This window comes from Nyctibius grandis, chromosome 8 (genome assembly GCF_013368605.1).
Source record: "Nyctibius grandis isolate bNycGra1 chromosome 8, bNycGra1.pri, whole genome shotgun sequence".
NCBI classification, from domain to species: Eukaryota; Metazoa; Chordata; class Aves; order Nyctibiiformes; family Nyctibiidae; genus Nyctibius; species Nyctibius grandis.
In genome coordinates, this window is record NC_090665.1 from 45,046,649 (window position 1) to 45,072,001 (window position 25,353).

Below are 25,353 nucleotides of genomic sequence, written 5' to 3' on the forward strand. Positions count from 1 at the left end.
GGCTACAAATCCTCCGGGCATAATCCTGCAACGGGATTATGCTGGAGAGAAAGAAATAATTGTCAAGTGTTGCATTTCTGTATGCATGGAGACATGCTGGATTCGCTGTATGAAACCAGACCGATTGCTCCAGTTGACTGAATGCGTCCCTGGCTGCCTCCTTGCCCTCGCACCACAAGATGCGATGGGGGCCCCACCAGCTCACAGCAGCACTGCTGTGGTACAGGAGATGGTGGAGAATCCACACAGGTGGTTTGCTGCTCAGTGACCGCGGGGCTATAACGTGTCATGAAATAAATTTACTGAAAGTGTTTACATAAGTAAGCCTGACTTGCAGAAATTTTTATATTTGCCTTTGGAAAACACATTAAAAGAAAGCTCAAGATCCTTGCATTTTTATGCAGTTGGTATTGACACATGTACCATGAAACTTTTATAAGTTGGCACTGTCAGGTTTTTAAGTCCAGCATATTGGCCAGGGCTGCATTGGCCTCTTCTCCCAGGCAACTAGTGATAGGACAAGAGGACACAGCCTCAAGCTTCGACAGGGGAGGTTCAGGTTAGACATTAGGAAGCATTTCTTCTCAGAAAGGGTCATCAGACATTGGAAGAGGCTGCCCAGGGAGGTGGTGGAGTCACCATCTCTGGAGGTGTTTAAGAAAAGACTGGACATGGCACTTAGTGCCATGGTCTAGTTGACATGGTGGTGTCAGGGCAATGGTTGGACTCGATGATCCCAGAGGTCTCTTCCAACCTGATTGATTGATTGATTAATTTCCAACAAAGCCATACGCTGCTTTGCATGGGAGGAGGCTTAAGCCTAAAGATGCCGAAGCATCACTGCGAAACGTGAACCCAAACTGACGAAGACAAATAAATAAATAAAGTAATAACTAGAGAGGCTCGAACACAACCATTCGGCAGAGGATGTTCACATGCAAGCGAAGGCTACTCCTAAGATCAGTGATGAATTGACTATTAGCACACAGGCGTTTTATCTCCCAGGCACCCAGAGCCGGAGAAGATCCTAACGGGCTGCGTGATTTAAGAGGCTTTTTTGAATGTAAGACGTAAATCTCAGCACAAGAATACACACAGTATTGAGCTGTGTCCAGAGACCACAGCAAGAGCCCGCAGCTCCCTCTTCTTAATGAACTGCCACAAAAACCTGGGGTGGACGGAAGGCGAATGGCACTTCATTTTACTGCAGTTTTCATTACAAGGAAAGAAGAAGAAGAAAAAAAAAAGCCCTGAGAAAGAATGGGCATTATGAAAAGCAACAGCAGCAACAAACCCTCAAAGCACAAAGGAGTACTTCTATATACATTTGAATGGAAAGAGAGAGTAGAAAGGAATCATGGTTTAGTGAAAGAAATTGCTCAGCTATAGCTCTGGTGCTTGGAAATGCTTGTTTTTCAACAGCATGTCAGTGGTGATTTAGAGCCTGACACTTAGCTGATGTAAATCAGCGTCGTTCCTTCGCTGCAGCTGATTTATGCTACCTGAAGATCTGGCCCCATATTTTCTTTTGTGTGCACGTTTGCCAAAGGACAAATTTTTTACCACTCCATCTCTTTTGCTTAAAAATGAAAATATAGGCTCTTTTTGCGTTAAGAAAACAACAAATTATGTTGTCTTGAACACTGAGATGTAATTGTTCTGTGAAAAATCCCTATGATGAGTGGTAAAGCTGTGACCTTTTTGCCAACTTTGCTTCACCAGGTAAAGGTGGTATTCACCCAGAGATGAATTTGCTCCCAAGGGCTTGAATCTGATGTCTTTTATGTTGGCAAAATGCAGCAGCACGAAGCACCCATATATTGCTATGATTTCGACATCCCGAAGGAATGTGAAATGTAGGATCAAAACAAGTTTTCCCATCAGTGGTTTTATCAATACTGCTGGGCGTTGGGCTGGCAGGTTATGTAGGAACATGAGACTGCTCTTACACGAACGACCAGTTTGGCTCATAGGTGATTCTTACCTTTACACCAACTGCTTAGGACTACAGAAAATGCCTGAAAGTAAATGAGTATAAAGTCACCTCAGATAGAAAGCCAAGTATGCTTCTTTTGTGACCAGAGGGAAGAAATTAATGAACAGAAAGATCTGCTGCCTTGGAGGGTGGGGAGGGACAGGGCCTGCAGGAAGGCAACCTGCATCCTCAGCTTTTAGACCACTTCTAGGAGGACAGATCACAGGCTGGAGAACCACAAAAAAAAAAAGAATAAATCCAAGGGATTAAAGAAACTGTGTGTGAAATACCACCATGAAGCACAGAAACATAGATACAGCACATATAAATAAGAGCAATAAAATAAGCACATGTAAATAAGAGCAAAAAATCCAAGGGATTAAAGAAACTGCATGTGAAATACCACTATGAAGCACAGAATCACAGCTATAGCACATATAAATAAGAGCAGTAAAATAAAATAAGCACATATAACAAGAGAAAAAAAGCTGGGATTTGCCTGCAGTTGTTCATTCTCCGCTTTGAACACCACGACGTTGGCGTATAGAAATGAAAGCAAGGACTCGTGCAGGGCAGAGTTCATCGTTCACCTTGCAATGAAATACAAACCCAAGGGTTCCCTTTGAATGCCAAGGGCAGCTCGGTAGCAGCCCCCCTCCTCCCACGCCAGTCCCCCGCCACAGCCAGGGCTCAGACACCCGCATGGCTGAAACTCAGGAGCAGCGAAGCTGAAGTTAAAAGCAAGGAAGAAGCTGCCTGTAAGGCCTGGAAAAAAAACAGATTATGAGCAATTACACATTTACAATGCCAGTCAAAGCAGCTAATATATCTCATGCTGAAGTGGCCAGCATGAGAGTCGTGCTAGATGAGATAAGCAGCAAAAACGTATGTTTCTTACTTAAACTAAAAGCTTAGAGGGTACAATAAAACACTGCAGTTCCACCCCAGTTTTAATGAATGGATTTTCTCCTCTTGCACACTGACATACATTTGATATAGTTATTTATCCTATATATTTCTTGTGGCATATTTCCCAGGAGACCTTGTTTATCTCGCTCGTAAGTACATGATGGATGTATGGTGCTTTGGATAAATGGTATCACAATCAGATATTTTTATGGATATAGGCAAACTGGGTTATTAACAAAGGAAGGGCAGAGAGGAACCAGTACGGAAAAGAAAACAGCAAATGATTGATGACAATACACCTCGGGTCACAAGGTGCAGACTCCAGATAACCAGCTAACAGAAGAGGAGATAAGGGTAGCGCTTGAGACAGAGCTGTTTTCTACCTCGGGGTCAATGTCACACCAACTATCCACATGCCTGCGTCCCTCTGAGCCTGCAATTTTAGAGCAGGCAAAAATTCCCCAGCAGAAGCAGCTCAAAAATTACTGCCTTCCTTTTTATATAGTGTAATGCAGAGGTACAGGAAGATACAAAACATTTAATCCTACCCCAAAAAACCTGAAACAAAAGAAATGCCAAATTCTGGAGAGTTTGGGGAGGGACTGGCATTTGTTGTGCTGCTCTATCATGGTCAACACAGCAGGACTCTTGGTGCTGCATTGCAAATAAGTACAAAAGATATGTTCATAATGGTAATAATTACTGACTTCATCTCTGGTTTTGTTGATTTACAGAAGCAGGGGGTGTTAAAATAGGATATAAAAGGAAGACAAATCTGCAGGCATAATTTGACCTGAAATCTGGCAGTTGTCTTGGGTGCTCACTGGGCTCTTCAGCCATCAAGGTAGAAGAAATAGGAGTTGGAGATCTGGGGACTGTTATCATCTCTGCATGGACTCATTGGGTCACTTTAAACAAAATATCTCCACCTGGGAGAGAACCTGGGCAGAAACAACTATATCCATCTGATAGCAGGAGAAACAGGGGCGTGGTAAAGTAACTTAGCAATACTACAACCACCACAGGGTTTGCAAGTCCCCAGCTGCAGCTTAGACCACGTCCCAGCCTCACAGGTAAACGTAAAGTGTCTACATGACATGAAAAGACAAGCAGCAAATGAATCCAGACTGGAAACCAGTCTGATTTACCCACTCCTGATGGAGATGTTAGGGGCTGTAGGATGTGACAATTACAACTTACCTAAAACACCCTTTTGGGAGCTTCCTAAGCCATGTTGCCTGGATTCAGCACACATCATAGCAGCAATATCTTCAAGCAAGGAGGTGAAGAAAATACAGCTTCTCCATGTTTACTGAATTTTTTTTTTTCACAAGCAATCTGCTTGTGAAAATATAATATGGGATGTAGTAAAGCCCATTGAGACAAGTGTCTTAACCAGAGAAATGGGCAATCAGTGCATGCACGCATCATGCCTGCAGCCTTCCTGAGCTTTCATACGTGGGTTATTAATCTAAACTTACACAGAAAGTGGAAGCTAGAAACACCAGTAAAAGAGAGTACCAAAATTTAATGTGTACCAAAATGAAACAATAAAAGCTTCAACACAGTATTTTTATTACCCTCCAGGTCATAATAAATCATTAGTTAGTTGAATCAAAGCACAAAATCACAAGGACAAGATAAAGTTATGTCCTTTATGGAGCCTATAGGCTCAATATTCAACCACTACTGAAACCATACTTCAGTTAGACTATCCCACTGACCTTGGAAGATTGTCAAATCTCTCCTCTCTTCCTCCAAAAAACCCCAAATATCCAAACCCAGGCACTGCCAGTTCAAAAAAATCTGGGCTTTTCTGATGAGGGAACAGTCCAAAGGTAGGTTGCTGCATTTGGCTCTGCTTGCCGCAGCAGTGGATAGATGCACCATGACCATGTGTCAGAGTGCTTACTCCAGCTTAATGATCAGGAAAGGTGGTCAAACTTACAAAATCCACTCTACTTACCTGGGAAAGTCCCTTCATAAGATTACATTGATGCTTCTCAAGAAGGGCAGGCAACTGCACTGCAGTACATGTCCTCACAGGCACCCATGAACCATGATCAGGGTCCTCTGTTGCAGAGCTTCTACAGCGTCCCTTTAAAAAGCTTTGAAGAATATCATACTTAGCATAAGCAGTGACTTCTTTGACCATGACCCTAAATGAATGTCTTGGCAGATTTCTATCACACAAAAGATATCACAGTTACACACTGTATAATGGACATGTTTTGGGTTGGCAGCTCAATTATGAAGCCCATAATGAGTACCGAGCCCTCTTCTTTTACATATGCAATGTGCTCTTCCTTTCTTAAAGCTGTCACAGAAACCTTGTTGATAAGTGTGGAGGCGGCACGAAGGCTACAACTAAATGCGTGTTCCATTGTTCAGATGTCAGAGAGCCTGAGTTGTTCATACAAGAATTACATTTAGACAACATCAGTCTGAAAGGGCAGAAACTGGTGATACCAACCCATCATCACCAAAAACCCTTGGAAGAGTGTTTGACCTTGCAGATGTTAGAAGACTTGCAACACTTATGAAGAACTTTGCACTTGTGGAACCGTTTTACTGGAGCACACCTATTGCTAGTTATTTTACAGCATGAACCACCAAATGCCTTTGCAAAAATCATTAACCACCTACAACGCTGTAGGAGGCAAGTCCCTGGAATGATCTCGCTCAGGTCAGTCATGAAATGATGGACAATATTACAAGTTCTTCTTTTGTTTGACCTGGATCGCGACACGTTGCTCCAGGAACGGTAACAAAGGGCAAACCATTCATTTTGCTTTGGCTTTTTTCATAGCAAACTCACTCCATCTCAGATGTCCTAAACAGAGTGGACTATCAATGCAGCTGCTGAAACACAGGCTCTCTTGAGATCAAACTGATGAACCAGAGCCTGTTTGGGACAGGGGCAACTACTAAGCGCAGAAGACCTCAGGGGATGAGCAAGATGTTTGTTCCAAAATATTCTATTTGTTCTGCTCATGACAGAGAGTTACACAAAAGCTGGCTGCTCATCCTGCTCCAGCGGAGGGTCCTGGCACCCTGGAGTGACAGGCCCTAGTCAGGGTGCAGGGGGTTCAGCCTCTCCTACAAGTGTAGCCATCTCCCCCCTGCTTTCCAATATCCCCAAGCAGCACAAGGAGCAGCAGCTGCTTTCCAATTCCCCATCCCAGCAGCATCCCTCTGTCCTTCCCTCCCCTTCCCAAGGAACCAGAGCACCAGTGTATCTGAGCATACCGACGTGTATCTGATACTCTCAGTCTATCTGTTTTACTTCAGAAACGTGCAGGAGGAAGCTCATGACTGTGGTAGGAGTACAACTGCTATATAGTCTGACAGCGCTTTGGTGCCACCAGACTGTTCTTCACAATTCAGTTTTCACTCCTTCAAGACAATTTCTAATATGACAGACAAGTTAAATACAATAAGTGTGAAACTAGGGTAGTGAGGCACGGCAGCTTTAAAAGTCACATTAGATACTATTGTGCTCATTGAGATTTAGACTTTAATACGCTGTATTTTGCTCCACATAACACAGCTGTCTTCACAGAAGCTGCATATTAGCGCACATTCTGGTGCACGTAAGATCAAACAGTCTTTTCTTATCTCACAAGGAACCTTCAAAAACAAGACAGTAAAATTTAAAATCATGCAGCTACCAAATAAGGCAGGAGATAAAGCTTGTCTCAGTTAGGCCATTGCAACAAAGACAGAGAACAGTCAAAATATTAGGAACAGTAAGCACATTCAATCCCATGGGACAACTGCAAAGCATGTCCAAAGGTGTGATTCACAACACACTCCCAGCTCCCAAAGTCTTCTGAAATGTTTCCAACCTCAACGCACTTGGATGAGACCTGTAAGCAGAGCGAGGCCAACTCAGAGCCAGTCAGGTGACATCTTCCCACTCAGTTTGCAAACCGCTCATCAGTTTTGTGTAAGTTCCTAATGATTCCCTCTAGCAAGTAACTGTCTCAGCATCTGGCCCTGAGCACGATGAACCACCATTTTGTGGGGCAGGGTTGTTGCAGTGTCGTCTCCTTGTTCGTTGACCTCCTGAACATGGAGACCAGCTGGCCCAGCAACCCCAGTTTCCATTAATAGCAGTATCTGGAAAAAAAACCCCAAAGCCAGAAAGGACTGTCAGAATAAAGCAGCTCTTTCCATTGGAAGAGCTGTCACCTTCCATGAATCATATTTAAATACAAACAGCTCTGCCCCTGTCCACGCCACTAACAATACACTTGAGTCATTAACAATGAGTGATTGTTTTAAAGATGTTAATTCTCTGTTCAGCATTTCTGGTGTTTGTTCAAACTACGCTTTATGCAGCAAGGACAAGGAAAAAAATCAATTAGCTTTATACTTGCTTGTAGGACGTTTCTCTCTGACCTAGTCCAAGCCCAGGTAAGAAAAACAGCAACTAAACTCGTGTCAGCCACATTTTGAGGTGCTAGTGGAAATGCTAGCACGTTCTTCTTCAATGAGCAACAGCTTGAATATTCAGCTTTCTACTCACTGCTTTTCCTATTACGCTGTTTCTTCTGGACCCTGAGCACGTGAGTGACATATATTCAAAATCCTGAGAATCACAGAGCTGAACATGAAGGCAATACATAAAAGGAGGAAAGGGGAGTGAAAAAGGAAGTTGCATGTTGACAAGTGGATGGATGTGAGTCTTTGGGAGGGTCAGATGCGATTACACGTGTGGTAAACAGACTGGAACAAGGTGTAAGTGACTCCGCAGTTTAAGCCTCTGTGGACTTCCCAAGAAACACCTACAAAACTGACCCTCTGCTCAGTGAAATCTTGGCTTAAAATGTATTTCAACCTGGCTTAGTTAGGATACAAGTCAGGCAGAATGAGAACGGGATAAAAGACTGTAAACAAAGCAGAATGATAAACGCAGTGCATCAAATCATGGGATAGTGCCAGAGATCTGGTATTATTTAGCATATAAATTAATGAGCTGGAAGAAGTAAACAAAACAATTAAATTCACAGATGAACCTAAACTAGATGGAGTTAAGAACATCAGTCAGGAGACAGCAGCGATCCAAAGTGACCAAGAAGCATTAGTAAATGCTTCAAAAAAATGTAATAAGATGTTAAGATTAAAATGCATGGTAATATATCTGGGGGAAAACAGTTTGCCACATATTGGCTGTATCAAAGGGAAAAACTTAGGAAACAGCTGTTGGAGGAGACCTGAGGCTTGGCATGGATCGTAAATTGCAAGATGCATTTATGCAGCTTTGAGCTGCAAAAGTAAAGCCACCTCCTCATGAGTGCAAAGAAATTTAGAAGGGGGCAGGCAAAGTGTATCTGTCCCTTTGCAGGACCCTAACCCCTCGTGCACTGGGCTGGGCAGAGTGGGGACAGCCAGCGCTGGGCATTGCTCCCCATCTACCAGCCACCATCCCTGGACACTCCTAAGTACTGCTGGGACTGCCTCCTCGGACTTGGGGTCCCTCTTACCTGTCCTCTCGCTGATCTCACAGGCGGTGCCGCTGTAGCCCAGGGGACATAAGCATTCACATTTGGTTCCTGAAAACAAGCAGAGATGGTGGGATTAGAGACTTCAACTCACATTTCCCTGCAGACACTCATTTCTTTCAGTGCTTCATCTTCTGTGAGGAAGGGACAGCGGGTGAAATGATATCAGCATTTTTCTCTGATGGTGAAAGTATAAAATAGCAATAAAGCAGGGGAGCTGTGACTACCCTGTCGCCCCTCTTGCCTCCCCGGCCATTTGTTCCTGCCACTGCGCTGCAGCTCAACCTCAGCTACGCAGGTGCAGTGACTCAGCAAGCCAGGGTACCACGCAGTCCTCCTGCTCCTCTCCAAGAGAGGTATCTTGGTAGAGCTGAGAGGGAGTATCAGAAACAAGTACCTGGGACAGGAGCATCCCAGCTTTGCTTTGGGGCAGAGAAGTCCATGTAACCCTGCTCTGGCTGCCCAGGACTGTGGTGTGTATCCCACAGCAGGACCTCGGAGGAGAGCTCCCACTTAGGAAAATAACAGTCATTTAAAACCTCTTGTTGAGAAGATCCTAAACGAAAGGCTAACCTGACTCAGCACCTACAAAGTTATTTAAACAAAGGTAATCATGAGGCCAATCCTTTAAGTGCTACAATCAACTAGCTGGTACCTGAAGCATCCTTTCTGCATTAGGTACATTTAGATGATAACGATTCTCATCAGGACTTTCGCAGATGCAAATTGGAATTAGGCACTTGACAAAATGGTCCCTTTGTTAGAAGCTCTCATCACATCATATATCTCTGTTTAGGTAGTGTGCTTTTCATTCAATTTGATTATTTTTCCCCTTCATTTTTAAATCACAGTCTGCTCAAAAAGGAGGACAGCTTCTCTTAAAAATGGGGGGAGGTGATGGTGAAAACTGTATTTGGCACTTATATGGTGCCTTTCATCTTCAAAACACTTTTACAAACACTAATTAATGCTGAGACAGTAGTCACTTCTCTAGGAGGATGGAAGCAGTCTTAAAAGCAAAGGAGGAGACTTAAATATGTCAAGGGTTTTTTTTTTTAATGCATAATTGCAATGTAACAAATTCTTCCACAAAACTGATCCAGATGGTCACTCCCATTAACAAGGCTCATCCCTTGACTTTACTGTCTTTACTTACCGGTGGTGCTCTACAAATAGGCCGACTATAAACAAAATATTTAATTACCTGAAAGAGACATGACAGGAGAAACTAAAGAGCAGATTACTCGCCAAGCTTCCTCGCTCCCCACAAATTCCCAGCTCATTTCTCTTAGAGGGTAGAGAAGAGGTGCAAGATCCTCCTACCTTGCAGAAAGGGGACGCCATTGCCGTGGCATGGAGCACAGCGACAGGAACTGGTCTCCAGCTGAAACTCGTCAAGAGCCCGCCGCAGATTTTCCTTTATTGCCATTGCATTAGCAAAGACGGTTGGAGTCACCAGCTGATACAGCGGCTCTGCCTAAAGGGAGGGGAGAACTGCATTAATTTCCAAGTTCAAGCTGGTGTGAGCATCGCAGGGCTCGGTGGAGGCACAGCTGGAGAGGGAAATGAAGGCCTTGTGGTACAGGCTCCACGTTTCCCATTAGTATTTCCTTAAACCTCGTGAACAACAAGGCAGCGATGTCAGGAATAGTTACAGGGATCCCCCCCCTTGGTTTACACCACCAGAGCAGTTGCAAATGAATAACAAAATACAACAGCCATACCATTAGTTGACAAACGGGCAAGGTTTCACAGAAGTTTCATTAAATCCCTTCTCATCCATTCTCCTGATATTGACATTTTCAGATCCGATTTGCTCAAACTTACGTTTCCTGAGTGCTCTCTTACTCTGATTTAAAAAAGGTCTCCCAAAAACCCACCCACAAAAGTTTCCTTCATCCCTCCTCCAGCCACACAGCACAGCCAGTGGCACACGGTCACAGGCATTTGAATTCGCACTTCCACCTTAACCACTTCTGCATTTCAAGGCTGATTTCTTTCTTTATGAAGCAAAGATAAGGGTTTCCCCTGCCTCCAGAAGGTAGAGGATTGTGATCGTCATCTGCAGGTGGGGCTGGTGGGAGAAGATAAAGGGGTGCACAACACGATGAGCATGCAGTAGGGACCAAGGAGAAGATAAGGGGGTGCACAACATGGTGAACGTGCAGTAGGAACCAAGATGACTTTGGCCTGCTTGTTTATTTTTTTTCCTGAGAACAAGGGAAAGTTCAAGTGCGGTCTCAACATTGCCAGTCACTCACTAATGCCAGTGGGATGATACTGGCATGTATCATCAGAGGACCCAACCCAAACTCCCATCCTTGCTACAGAGATGCCTGCCACGCAGGCCACGGCAATACAGTGAGCACGAAAGATCACCTTACTGCTATCGCAGGCTCAAGCTACAAGAAATATAAGAATGTTTCAACAAGAAAACCGCTCATTTCCTGCTGCTGCACATCCACTCTTCATCAATTATCTGTGATCCATACTTTGCTTTTTGAATTCAGATCAGACAAATGAGGAAATACACTAAGACTGACCTGCCAAGTCCCTTCAGCAGATGATTTATGAACTGATTTGCTTTAGTTTTCCCTAACTAAGCATTCTTGGGCTGACATTTAGTCACACTCTGCTGGTACTTTTGATCTTCAAGCCCCACGGGGATATCGGTATGGAAATGAAGGATTAGAGATACCAAATCCAAATTACATCCGCCTGGGGTTTTTCACCGGGCAGCCTGGTCACTGACGCCAGGCAAGACAAAGAACGTTGCAATTTCTTGTGAGAGAATTTTCTGTACGTGGGATCTAGTGTGGAGGGTTGCATTGATGTCATCTCCTGCCGCAAGACCTCCCACAGCAGTTCTGGAAGGTCAATCTGCAGCGCGCCAGGGGCTTGGGAAAGGCACCTCCAGTGCAGCAAGTGCCGGACAGGCACTGGCTCTATTTCCAAATTACTGATTTTTCCTTTGCTTCTTATTTTTCAGAATTCACTTTTTTTTTTTTTTTAAATGAAAAGTCAGAATTTTCAATGAGAAACAAACACCTTTTACAAATATAAGTACTTTTGCCTAAATTTTACAATGAAAACCAGTTATCCAATAATAAAATCAATTGCCACCACTATCAGTCCAAACTCCTGGTTTAAAAGGATGTTCTCTTGCACCTTTTTTACTATTCACTCAGCTCGAACTTTTTTTGACATTAAAAATGATGAGGCAGAATTGCTACATACTTCTGCTTGCTTTTTACTTTTACAGTGCCTTGCATTTCTAAAACTCTTCAAGATCAAAAAACCTTGACTCTTCAAAACCTAACTCATATTTTTAAGGTTTAGCTATGCTGCACACACATCGATGCATGTGTGGTGAACTACTTGACCTTCTGAATCAGAGAGAATTGTTGCTAAATAGTCACTGGTGCTCACGGAAGACAGGAGAAATTTCAAGGAAAACAGTCCTTATAAAATACATGCTGCCAGCTATATTTTTAATAAGTGATACATTGGTAAAACAGAAGGTGGATCGTCTGACCTGCTTGGTAGGCAGCAAGTGATCACATCTGCACAGCCAAATTAGAAGGGCTAAAGCTGTTTACCTCATGCACTTTCAACCACATCCTTTTTAATACATCCTACTTTCGATTTTCTGAATACACAGTCTTATAGAAACCATGTTGCACAATGCAGGTCTATTATTTGCCCTAGAAATTTCCCTGTTGGTTTTTTTTTTTTTTAAATCCTGCTTATTGAAACATACTGTTCTCCAAGGTGCTCAGCTAAGTGAGGCTGAATGAAGTGATGGATACAGTACCTTCAGCTTTATGATTTCAGGGTTGTACTGTACAGCATCTCCCCACTCCTGCATGAGCGCAGCTGTCGGCAGGTCTTTGTAAGCCAACGTGGTAACGTGTTCGCTTGCTCCGCCACGAACAAGGGCGATGAAATCTTCCACATACTGTTTTTTGGAGGTGCTGTCTGCAAAAATGCATTCAGAAAGCAGCCAGTTCTGCTCAAGTATGTCTTTGTGGATTGCAGTTGAGATACAAGCTCACAGCAGAACACCCCTGTATGTGATCCATCCCACTGAGAGGGGGAAGGAAAAAGGCCACAGCTGTTTCACATCCAAAGCCTGGTTTCCTAACCCTGTGTGTCCTGTGCCCCTTCTGCTCCCTTGCAGCAATACCCCCATCCTCCTCTCCTGCACCCTGTATCTCTCCCCCTAAACTTCTTCCCTACGGTTATAAGCTTGCAGGTCCTTCCACAGCCTGAAGCTCCTCACCACCATGAATATTGCCCATTCTCCTCCACATATCTTCAGGTGCACCCTCCTCCCACTGCAACACCCCCAGCTTCCCATACATCCCCTGAGGCTCCCACAACACCCTTACCTCCCTGCTTGCCCCATTTGGGCTTTTTTGGATGCAAAAAACCAGCATGCTGGGCTGCTCTGCTGAGAGGTGGGTGGATTGGTAACACAGCACCAGCCAGGTGCATAATGGTTGATCTGTCCCTGTTTTTCCCTGGGACACTGAGCAGATATTTCTTCTCTACCCAGCAAATAAAATCTTGAAAAAAAAACCAAGCTTTGAGACATCTACACCTCTGTTAAGCTTGGCTGGGGTTAGCCAGCAGACTCAAAAGCAGCTGTGGGCGAGTGGGGAAATCTTTCATGCAGGCAAGATCACAAAATCTTCTTTTCACTATGACAAAGGCTAGAAATGAAAAGGCAGAAGTGTTTCATGCTTACCTCCTATTTCTTTTAAAAGGGATTTACAGCCAGCTTCAGTTATTCCAAGCTTCAGATCAATACCCACACCAATGTTAAAGCCATGCCGTGCACATTTCTGGACATCGCTCAGAGAATAACCTTAAACACACACCAAGAAATCGTAGTGTTTTAATACAACTGTTCAATGTTTTGTGTCAATATACACAGAAAGTGTGAGCTGATAAATATTTTTCCTTTGGGAAAAAAAAAAAGAGATGAGATGAAGTAGTCTTTTTTTGGGGATATTTAACAGATCTATATGAAATTAAATTAAATGTCCACATTTTACAGAACGCTGAAATCAAGTGCAAATGCAAGGTAAATGCTGGAAGAGGCATTCAATGACCAGCTCAGCTGCACTGGGTTATGCAGAGCTGCAATGGCTGGCCTGTGACTTAAACTCCAAATGTCTTTGACACAGGATTACCTACCACCTGTCCTCATCGGCAGAAGCCAGGCTCTTTAAGGGTAATAGATCAAGTATCTTCTCCCCCTTTGCTAGCTCACATCTCCATTTCTTTGCTGCCTGAAGAGCCTTAATTGTTTCATGGAAGTTTCTCCATGAAGCTCTACTATATTTTTTTCCTGGTGTATAAGAATTTGCCATAAAAATCTGCAAATCCTTCATATGTTCTTCCCCAAAGTCCTTCTCCAAACTCCTTGCTGTCCTGACACTCGAGAATATTTAAGCAGTCATCATGGTGAAACACCAGATATGACACTCAAGTATCTCTTTTCTTTCTCTGCTTTTTTTTTTTGCTGTAATGCCTCAGGTTTCCCTGAATTCTTTACTTTTTTAGTTCAACTCATTTCTCGATGATACAAATATTTACATGAGCTCACAACGCAAGTATCGCTGTATGGCTGTCCTGTTCTTATGCTCTTCCCATACACGTGAGACTGGCCAGTTTCTAGATCAGAAAAGAGGATTCACTGAGTTTTGGGTTGACCCAGGATGGCCCCTACTAATGTTTGTATACACTTGAAGGCAGGAACCACTGTTTTATGACATCCCTGTACAGCACCTGGCACAATCCAGACCTCTCTGCTGCTGTCCTACCCACAGAAAGTATCAACAGATGCATCTGGCATGTTGCATTATATGTGAGAGCAGTGCAAGTATCAACTGTGTGACACGGTGTGTGATACTAGATCTGCAAAAGAAGACTTGTACAAACATAATGATGGATGAAGGGAAAAACCTGAATTCTCAGACTGGACCTATCAAACCCCAGTGAGAACTTACAGCCCAGCTCAGCCCTGGGGATAGTGTGAAAATGTTGGTACCACTGCAGGATCCCGATCTAGGACAGCAGACACTGCCAGGTAGCACTTTGATGCAAACAATAACACACATTAGTTCAAACAAATGTGGCTTGTGATGGGCCCACACCAACATCTGAGAAACTGGGCAGCGCTAATGGCTTGAATATCTGAAATCTGAATCTAAACTCTGTCCCTCTGGGCTGTATCTGACTACAGGATAAGCAAGTTCTTAGACAGCAGAAAAGCAAACAGACTGAGTGTCACACACAGCAGAGCCCACTAAATGCTTTTGCAAATAGACAGCGAGGGCAGTTACTCACTCCCATGCCAATGAATAAATAAGAGAGTGCAGCTATTGATTAATGTCACACGGCTCGCTCTATCCTACACAACAATCACCATGTCTTCGCAAAAAAAGGAAGCCAGAGTCAGAGAGCAAAAGCAATGTCAGGCACAAGAGTCACCCAGCAAATTATTTACTGTTTCCTACATGCTGGAAAGGCTCTCGAGGCTAAAGGTGTTTCAAAACTGTCATTTGAAAGGCAGTGGAAAAAGAACTTAGGTGAAGGTTTTCAAAGCTAACAAAAGTGTTAAGGTACACGATTCTCATTCATCTCAACATTTTGTCAGCCTCCAAAACGTGTCGTCTAATGTACTTGCTACACGGCCCTTTTTGTGAACTGGCAGCACCCACAGCTTGAGAGCTAGGTGAAGCCCACGATGCTGAGCATGCTTTGAAAACCAGGCTCTTTATTCACTGCCATAAAGCACTTCTACTCCCGTATTTCCTACGGGCTTTCTTTGAGATGTTGTTGACTCCTTCTTTCACCCTCTCTCTTTTCTGACCTCAGACCTGGACCATCCCTGGGTGCCTGCAGAGGGGTTTCCCCACCAAAAAGCTGGCCCCAAAGCTTTCTCACAAGCATTGGATGCACGTACCTGCCTTTTGGAGCTCATTGCTGTTCACGACTAAAGTATATTCGTAGATGCCACCAACGGTAGCCTCCGTGATGTAATGGGTCCCGTAGTCTCTGTAGAGCTCTCGGTACTCCCCATAGCTGTACTCTGATGGGAGCTGATGGAGTCTCTGCAGGAACTCGTAATGCAGCATCAGGGCTCGGGGCTTCAGCTTATAAACAGCAACAGCCAGCTCAGAACGGGCGTGAATAAATTTGCTGGACTAGAGGAAATGCAGAAACACAAGAGAATCGAGAAGAAGTGAGGGATGTCATTCTTGTGACAACTTGTAGTTATTTGCTATTAAACAATTAATGTTGGTCAGGGTTTATCAATTTAACAGGGTTTTAAACTGAAAGAGGGTAAATTCAGATTAGATATTAGAAAGAAATTCTCTGCTGTGAGGGCGGTGAGGTTGCCCAGAGTAGCTGTGGCTGCCCCCTCCCCGGCAGTGTTCAAGGCCAGGTTGGATGGGGCTTGGAGCAACCTGGTCTAGTGGAAGGTGTCCCTGCTCATGGCAGGGGGTTGGAACTAGATCATCTTTAAGGTCCCTTCCAACCCAAACCATTCTGTGATTCTATTTCCATGATTTTATGAATATGCCATTAACAAAACTCAAAGGAAAGAAGAAAACACAAACACTCACACACACACACACATTTCTATGTCTCTGTATGAGATATGTGTACATGGGTATATATTACATCTCCCCTTTCTGGCACAAAAGTCAGGAACAGAAGAGGTCTTTTGTCATGTCCAAAGGACTTAGTACCCAGCTGTTTGGGCCAGCATGACAAGCACATTAGGGGGGGTTTCAATACAGAACTCTGTAGCTTAAACAGTAAAATCAAGACTTAGTATTGTGTATATCTTTACGGATATCTACTGCAAATGCTTCTCACATACCTCTGATCTCATCAGAGATGCCTCTTTGCAGGAAGCAAAGGCAAGTTTAATAGCAACAAGGAATACTCTGCCATTCCTCAGTGCACTTTACACTGAGGGCAGAGACATAGATCAGTGATACTATTAAAGCACTGACAAGAGCTAGGTTTGTTTACAGCAATAACAGATGAAAAAAAGAAATCAAATGATGGCGCACACTCCCTCAGACTGAATCTCATAAAGCAGTCCTAGCAGTTACAGATTAAAGCATCTCCAGCCAGCTTAAAGTGTGCATCAGCTCCCAGCTGCGACCAGTTCTCCGCAGACGAGACTGGAAGTGACTGTGCCATCCGTACTTTGTGTTGTGGGTGTCCTGGTCTGGCGAAGACGTACTCGGCAGATAGATCACATCAGCTGAAGTAGAACGGCATGTGTTAGCCTATAATTAACCCCCTGGAAGGCCTGCTAGCAGTTTTTGTTCTATGTTATTGTCAAGGCTGCCCTACAGTTGAACAGCTTGGCTTCGCCGTCTGCATTACCATTTACTGACATGACAGCTCCTGCCTTGCTAAACACGTCTACAAGAGGGATGGCCCTTCACGTGCAAGATGAGATTCTGCACAGACAAGAGCTGTCCACCCCACGGATCGGTTTCTGAGCTGTGTGTACAGGTGCAGAAATCTCTGGAACTCCACAAAATCCCATTTGCCCTTCTTTCACTCCAGATTTCTCTATTAGTCACCCCAACTCACCCGTAGGGCAGAGGGAACTCTGGGCTCCTGGGTTTGTCAGCTAAACCCCAATTCTACCTGTGTAGCTTCCCGTGGAGGAGTCAGTGTGTTGGTTATACCCACTCACCTCCCACCTGCCACACTGCTTTGGCATCAGTATGGGTGATGCACGCTCCCGTGCCTGCTGTCCTCCACGGCCTGCTTTGCATTCCTTTGATAAAAGAACAACATCCAACTGGGCAAAGCTGTGATTTTCACTTTGTAAGCCCAGAGGCTGGAGGGGTAGGTACTTTTTCACAGCTGGCAGGGCAAGGTGTGCAGCATCCCATCGCTGGCTTGCAGCATGGAGACCCTCTTAGGAGCGCCACTGGTACAGCTACCAGCGAGTTCACCACATGGAGGGGAGGACATCTCAACCCACTGCTTAGTTTCATGTTTTCTAAGTGACTTCACTACAAACACCCAAATGTGGATGCCCAGCAGGACACTGGACAGACAGCACTCAGTTTGGGCTGATTTTGGAGGTTAGGCAGGCTGGTTCCTGGCTGGTAGGTGAATGGAAAAGCTCCCGAGTGCTGCAAACACAAACGAAGGTGTCATGGCCTTACCAAACACTTGACCAATGCAAACTGCAAAATCCAATCGGGAGGAAAGATTTCATTTATCCTAGTCATGGCTGCTGACCTGCTGACAGGGATCAAACCAGTATACACACACATACAGAAAACGTGTTAGCAGAGAATTAAGCGGAGTAGTACTTACAGTTGAAGAAAATCTTTTCATCCTTTGAAAGAACTTCTTGAACCTGTTGTCATTTGAATTGTAACCAAGTTCAAACACTCCTGGTATTTTTATACCAAAGCTGAAGCTAGACTGAGAAGCTTTTGCCTTCAGGACACTGCTTTCATAATTTGAGTAGGAGTCATATTCAGTCATTGTAAATTCATATTTGCCTTTGGTCTAAACAGAAAGCAGAAACAACAGGTTTAATTTCCTGCATAACAATTGTGTACCTGAAGCATGGGGAAGGAGTACAGATACAAATATACTTGTGAATTAATGCTTGCACTTTGAAGATGAAAAGCCTTGTATAATTGCAAAGCACTATTATTATTAACACTGGTACTTCAAGAATACTTGATTTGCAGCAGCAGGAAAGCTACTATCTCCTCCATACTGCAAGGACCTCAGGCTTTTACTTAATATGCCAATCTTACGCAAAGAAGGTGAACACTTAAACATAGGTATCAATTAATGTATGAATTCTAAGAGGAAAAAGTTTTCTAATGGGAAACACTCAAAAACATCACACAATGTCATCAAGAGCATTAGGGTCAAATATAATAATGTTTGAAATATAGCTTTGGTGCACTACAGAAATGAGCTAGGTGCCTTTGCCTCTGCACAAAGCACACGGTGTGCCGTCACAGCCCAGACTGTCGCTCATGGACAGCTTTCCCAGCCCGGCTCTCAAGGCACTACAATTCTGTCCAAAATTTCCCTCCCCGTGCCCACCGGGTGGCTGTAGGGCCCTCTTGACAGATGGCCCCAGGAAGGTTAGGCTCAGTTTTGGCAATGACAAGGTCCAAGGGAACACTGCCATCTATTCACAGATATTATAAGGGTAATTGTCCAAGTTCACAGAGTGCGTGGGGTATGATGATGTTCTAGAAGCAGGGCTAAATTCAGCTTCATCCCATTTGATCTCACGAGTTTCGTAATTCTTTATAAAATGATTTAGTAACGAAGCTTTATTGGTATTATGCACTAAATTTATTGGAATATATGTACGTATGTTTATTTGCAGAAGAATCTGACACGTACCTCTGGCATGTAGCTTTCTACATTGTATGGCTTTCTGAATCTTGTGTCCACGATATAATGGGGAGAACATCCTCCAGCATAGTACCTGTGATCAAGAACTAATCCTTCCAAGTCGTTTGTGAAGATATTTAACCTGTACATGAAGCATAACAGCAAAATATTACCATCTCCTTAGAGGTAAACATCAAACGCCTTGGCCAAGAAAGGCAAAAGATTTTTTGGTTGGCTGAGGCCTCTTCGTTTCATACTTCTCTATTTTGAAACCCCAACAGAAAGTTTTGCCTCTTTCACTGTCTGACCAACTTAGTTGCTCCAGAAGAAAACTGACTAACAAGAAAGCAAAAGACAGAGTCAAATTTTGACACTTTGCTGAATAGGATATTAATTACAGAAGGGCAATTTTCACCACCCAGCTAGGAGTGACACCAGAGCATTACTGCCACCAGCACTGGCAACTTCTCTAGCCTTTACTGGAACTCTCTGGGAAGAGTAGAACACACTGGACCAGCCAAACCCCCACCCTGAGCATCCCCAAATGCCCACAGTAGTGCAGCAGCATCGAGCAGGATCTTCAAAGACAGGTTTGCCAACCCATGTCATCAGTCCAGCCTCATTTCTAATTCACATTTCTTTGTTCTAGTTTATCACTCATGATCTTTGCTGGGTTGGTCAAGGATCAACCAGAGGTCAGTAGATGAGAGTGAAAATTGTCAGGGAACATGATGTAGGTACTCAAGTAATTGTTCAACTACTCCTTGAAGTCACTGGGAAGTTTTCCTTTGATTTTAGTGGATGATGGACAGAAACCTTAACCTGTCTGCCTAAGAAAGGATGTCACACTGCAGCCTTTTTAGATGGGGTGATTAAACCGGGTCATTTGCTTTTCCTATTGCTTCTTGGGGGATCTGTTGCAGTAAAAACCCTTCTGTTGCTCACTGTCAGGACACCCTCACATCAGCCTCATGGCACGCAGCTGAGGACATGGCACTCACCTCCACAAGCTCATACTCAAATAGTAACAAGAGTCATTAGAGAAAACCCCACCAAAAAAAAAGATAAATTGCTAATAGTCCATGTCGTGTCCCTTTAGCGTTGCAGGCCTCTGTTAGATCTGCCTCTCCTTATTTTGGGGAGAGAGACTTGCATGATAATGACTCTGAAGCTGTAAAATATTAACTCTAATTTTAGAACAATCTGAAAAGATGGGAAGTCCACTAAAAGCAAATTACTGAGCAATTGTAGCTTCAAAGAGATGAGAAGCATGTTCCTGTAATCGTCCAACATAATTTTTAATTTTGATTAAACTCAGAAGTACAAAGCATTAACAATGACATGCGCAGCAGCCATATCTCCAGAGAGTAAGGAAGAAATTATAATTTTTTCCTTGCAATATGATTTTTTCTTTTCCTTTTTTTTTATGTAAAAAAGCATTTTTTTCCCTACAGAATGAAAAAAGACTCTTTTTACACAGTCTGATCTTACAGAAAGTTGCCACAGTCTTAGCCAGTAAAAGATGGATCAATTTAGACACGGATTTGAATCCCCAAAAAGTTTGGGCTTGGTAACATGCAGGTTAATCCTACCCCACTCACACAAAGGACACAAATTCCACCATCTCTCACTGTCGTGGAAGAAAACAAAGACATTTTGACTCCCTCAAAACCAATACACTGTGCAAAAATAGATATCCATAGTCAGGTTCAGATTTTAGGCAACCCAAGATGGTGATTTAAGTCACTCTATAAAGAGTGATGTAACTTTCTGTTCAGATTTTAACAAACCTTCCTTTGTTTTTATTTCAAAAGCACAATTTGAAGTAGTCTCTCAGTTCCTAAAGGCCAGGACACTTTTGCTCCCCACAGATGGAATTAGGCCAAAGTCTAACTTTACGTACATCTGTGCAAAATAATTGGATTATCAAAACTCTCTCACTGATTAATTTAAGGGCAAGTACCTGCAGATGTTAGAGAAATGCTTTGTGTTGACATTTCTCTCCTCACTCACCAGGTTTTGGCAGCACAAAGAGCATGCACAGGCTCTTGTAGTAGATATTCGCAAGCTGAGCTGGTGATCTCCAGAGGGTGCATAAGTACTCCTGCGTCTATCTGGGACTTTTACTCACTTCATCTCTCTCAGAAAGACTCATGGAGTCAATAAGGATTCCCCCACCGGGCTTTGGATCAGGACCCCAAAGGCTGACGGATCCTGACTCCTGGTACAGCAATTGCTACAGCTTTCCTCTCTCTGAAGCCATGTAAGATCATTCTTATCCCTTAAGTAAGAAAACAACTCATGAAGGTCACTGACTTACCCTTTTGCCAGATTCTCTATTCCCCAGTATTGCTCCATCTTCTGGTCACATTTTTTAAACACTTTTTTGCAGTTTTTTTCATCTGACTGGTCCCCACAGTCATCATCCCCATTACAAAGCAGCCTCCGTGTAATGCATCTCCCTAGGGTGCAAGGTGTAAATTACTCATAAAACAATCTATTAGCATGCTTACTGGTAATTTTGCAAAATCACAGTCCCTGATTCAGAGCCTAGAAACAAAATAAAAGACTCCTGTAACGTATGGTTCAAAACTAGCTGGAAAAGATTTCTTCTCTGTCTGCATGGAAAACCTCAGATTTTTAATCACCAAACTCCACCTGCTCAGTTTTTTAATCACCAAACTCCACCTGCTCAGTTTTGCTCAAAACTTTCAAAATCTTAAAATTCCTTCCTCAATCCAGAAAAAAAAAAGACTAATTGAAAGTATAAAAAGGGACAGAATTTTTCTGTTGCTAAAATTTTTTATTTTTGAGAAAACAAACATGCTGGAGACTGTTCAGCAGACCTTGTTCATGGTATTATTTTTTTCCCCTTCCCATGTCCATAATTACTGAGTTGTCTTTCAGTCTCACCAGAACACTAGCCTGGGGGACAGACCTCAGGGTCGCTTTCCTTTACCCATCTCCTGTGCTCAGCTCCCCTCTGCCCCAGTGCCGTGCTCCCTGCACACTTCCCTCTCTGCTGCCTGGGTGCAGATGCAAAGCAGAGGCTGATCAAATTTTGGATGCAGCTAACTGCTGCATCGCTTCCCCACACTGCTTATAGTGTCCTTGACTAATTAGTCATTGATATGGATGGAGGGAAATGCCATGAGGACCACCATCATAAGCTGCTGTGCTCTTGGGCACATGTCAAGGATGCCCAGTGCATGTTCTCCTGTTGTTGTCACTTGTGCTACAGATTTTGCTGATCTAACTGGGTTTTATTTTCCTATTTGAAGATTTTCAAGACATATTTTAGACTGACAAGACATTGGCTAACAGACTCAAAACCACTGATGCAAACACAACACAAGCATGGATGGACCCAGGTCAACTCCTGACATCTCTTTAGCCCAGCTGTAGAAGCAGAAGGTTCAGTGTGGTGGTGTCAGAGATGCCACTTGAGCACCACCACTTCTCACTCTGTAAGTCCTTACCTGTAACTGCACACACAAAACCTTCACATCTAACTTTATTCCTGCAAGGGCTATTTGTAACACAGTCTTCGGCTTCTTTGTCAGAGTAATCACACGGATCTCCATTGAACTGAGACGGTTGTTCCAGGTGGGCAAATCTGTACTGCGATGAAATAAAAAATATTGACTCAAGTGTACAGAAATTATGAATTTTACGCTTCCCTAGTTAAAAAACAAACTTTGTGTTGAGGAGATCTGATCTAAGAGTACTGTCATATTAAAAAAAGTGTCAGCAAAGAAGCGTGATGCTGGTAACGTGCCTCATTTCAAAGGTTTCCTATCTGCGACAGTTTTAATTTTACTAAGGAAGGACTGAGGATTGGAAGGGATGAAGGAAAGTTTGCTTTTCTTTGACAGTTTGTTTAAATAAGCCTGACAGGGTAGGTGCAGGCATTTGCAAGAGTAAGGAAGGATTCAGTTACATGTCCTCTCTTTCAATTAGTGCTGGTAACGACATCCCTTGTTATTTTCCATCAGTGTATTTACTTGGCCCTCTGTATCATTAGGGATTTTTTTCCGCCCACAACACTGCTGTGAAGCAGTCAATTACTCCGTCCAATATGTTAGCCCTCCTTTTTTTCCCAGCTTTTAAGATTAACTCTTTGATACAAAGCTTCACTCTTCCCAACTCCCATCACTGGTTATTTCTGCATAAGCCTGGGAATGGCTTCTCCAACTCATTAGCAGAGGTCCCTCCAGCAACGGGGATTTTGCTCTTCACGCTATTGGGATCGTTACTTTCGTTTGATGGGGCTTCTCGGGTAGAAAACGCTCACTGGCAACCAAGAAAAAGCATCTTAATCCTGAGAGGCACTGAGTGTCTCCAGGTCCCACGGGGGACCATTAGTGGGGATGGAGCCTTGCACTGATGCTGGAAGAAGAGGACTGTGTTGGAGAGAAAGTCCCTGCAAAGCCTGGCCTTCCCACTTGTGTTTTCATCAAGCCTAGGCTTACACCTTCTCAGGACAGCGAGGCAGCCTGGAAACCACTGGAGTTACTGGGGGTGAAGAGCTGAAGAGCTAAAAGCCACCTGAAAGCTGAAGCTCGCAGTGTCACCTGTACAGGGCTTTCCTCAGCAGCTCCCCACTGTTTGCCCAACCCCACAGACAAAAAAGACAAGGCTTGGAGGAGGTCCTGCCTCCAGGCTTCTCAGGCTTCATGCCTAGACCACAAACACTCACCCTTTTCTTTTGACAGGGATCGCACTCGCTCCACGAGGACCAGGCAGAGAGTGTGCAGTCACGGGGCTGCGGCAGGTTGCTCACAGACCGGGCCCGCCTCCCATTAGCCACACTCTTGTTGGTGCCGCTGAGGTCAAGGGACGCCTTTTCACCACTGCATTCAACAACACAGGAGCTTCAGGGTGTGAAACCACCGAGCTACGAGGACAAAATGCCCAAGAGGAGACCCAGTCTTCTATACCACCACCATGAGAGTAAGTCTGCAGAGCACTCAGGAGGGCTGACTGCAGGACATGTTTGATCTAGCCAGCATGGGAAACTCAACCCCTGTCCCACCAACCTGGGCTTCACGTTAAGCCGCGCAAGCCCTACCAAATAACCCAGCAAACTGGCCAGCAGTACAATCTGCACCATCAGTTGCTGCCCTTGTTCCATTACTCCTTACTGCTTGCTTTGGTACCTCGCTGCTGTACACGATGAACAGCTCCAAGGTCAGATACCTCCACAACAAACACCAGCTGCAATGCCAAGGGATGGCGCGCACTCGGCATTTTCGAACACCAGGCTTAAGCACCTCCCTTTGCCAAACAGCCTATTTTTTCTCAAGCTGGCCAAACCCATTAGTCTTCAGCTCTATTCTCGGTTCACAATAGAGAGTCGTTAACCCATTAATCCCATTCATCTCAGTAATGAACCTGAACCCCAAGTGTAAGCCTCTGCTCTTCACTCCAGCCCCTCTCTCACTCCCTCACATGACAACTGTCTCCAAGGTTTCCACGATGCCACAGCTAAAATGCTGCCTACTCTTTTGGCAGATTCAGTATTGCTGATTAAATCCTCATCCCAGACAAATGCTTCCTTGTAGCACCTAATCTAAGTGGGAAGCTTTAGTAAAACATTGACAATTAGTTTCTTTTCATACCCACTTTGACAAGTAAACTACCACAGTTGTGTTCCCAATTCTTCCACCAGGACAAGGAATAGCATCAGCTGAAGCCTTAAGTATGATTCAGTGCCTGGCAAGGGGCTCCCATTACTGCATATTAAAAATCACATGGAATAAAGGAACTACAAAAACTCATCAGCTCACTGAGGCATGAAATCAGAGCTCAAAGTTCAGAGAACAGTGGGAAAATATAGTTAGATTGGGAAGATTACAGTCACTGATTGACCACAGTCCTCTGAAAGAGCAAAATCTATTCATCTAGCAGAGGAAGCAACAACTATCAGCCAGATTCTTGCCGTTTACATACTCAAAGAAAACAAACCCCCTTCCCTCCAGCATGCTGCCGGGCAGCTAGCATGGGAGAAGGTTGCATGTTGCAAGCAGAATTCCACATTACAACATGACCGTGGCAATTTGTCGTCTCAGATTTATCGAACAGGATTAGTTTTCTAAAGGCAGACACATTGCACTATGTTAACTTCAAAACAATGTCTTTTGCTATTCGTTAGATATACAGAAATCCCTCAAGACAGGAATTATGTGCCATACAATGTGAAAGCAGAGTCCAGACTGATTTGCGCTCTTTATCATATCACCCCGTGGACATGGCTTCGGAAACAGTCACTCACCTAAAGCAAGGAACGGTTTGGATGCTGAGTATGGCATACAGCAGCAACAGTTTGATGGGGTACAGAGCAAATGTGGTGCGTGCTGTGCTCATCGCTCCAAGGTACCATCGGCGATTCAAAACCACCACCGCTCCCGCTCCGTCTGCCACGGGGGTTTGAAAATGGTTCAAGTAGAAAAAGATAAATTACTGGGTCGTTTTTCCACACTGTAAACAGCAGCTGACCCACCACCTGGCAGATTCACAAGGTAAATGTTGCAATTG

General features: G+C 44.0%; 1 protein-coding gene across 1 annotated transcript; it reads right to left on the reverse strand.

The window, feature by feature from the left end:
* Positions 1-6,854: 6,854 nt before the first annotated feature.
* C8B (complement C8 beta chain) lies at positions 6,855-25,182 on the reverse strand. Its single transcript, XM_068406861.1, has 12 exons — positions 25,091-25,182; positions 23,516-23,669; positions 22,296-22,437; positions 21,137-21,278; positions 18,826-18,958; positions 17,764-17,961; positions 15,368-15,608; positions 13,142-13,261; positions 12,206-12,369; positions 9,715-9,868; positions 8,374-8,442; positions 6,855-7,006 (listed from the first exon to the last, which is right to left on the reverse strand). Exons 1-12 carry the CDS (start codon positions 25,180-25,182, stop codon positions 6,855-6,857), a joined length of 1,761 nt encoding a protein of 586 aa, XP_068262962.1.
* Positions 25,183-25,353: the final 171 nt, after the last annotated feature.

Bases quoted from the DNA above. Each gene is read 5' to 3' on its own strand.
- C8B (XM_068406861.1), bottom strand. From the start codon at position 25,182: ATGAGCACAGCACGCACCACATTTGCTCTGTACCCCATCAAACTGTTG. The intron at 23,670-25,090 runs GTGAGTGACTGT...TGTTGAATGCAG, and splicing joins CAAACCGTTCCTTGCTTTAG to TGGTGAAAAGGCGTCCCTTG. The intron at 8,443-9,714 runs GTAGGAGGATCT...GCTTGTTTTCAG, and splicing joins TGGCGTCCCCTTTCTGCAAG to GAACCAAATGTGAATGCTTA.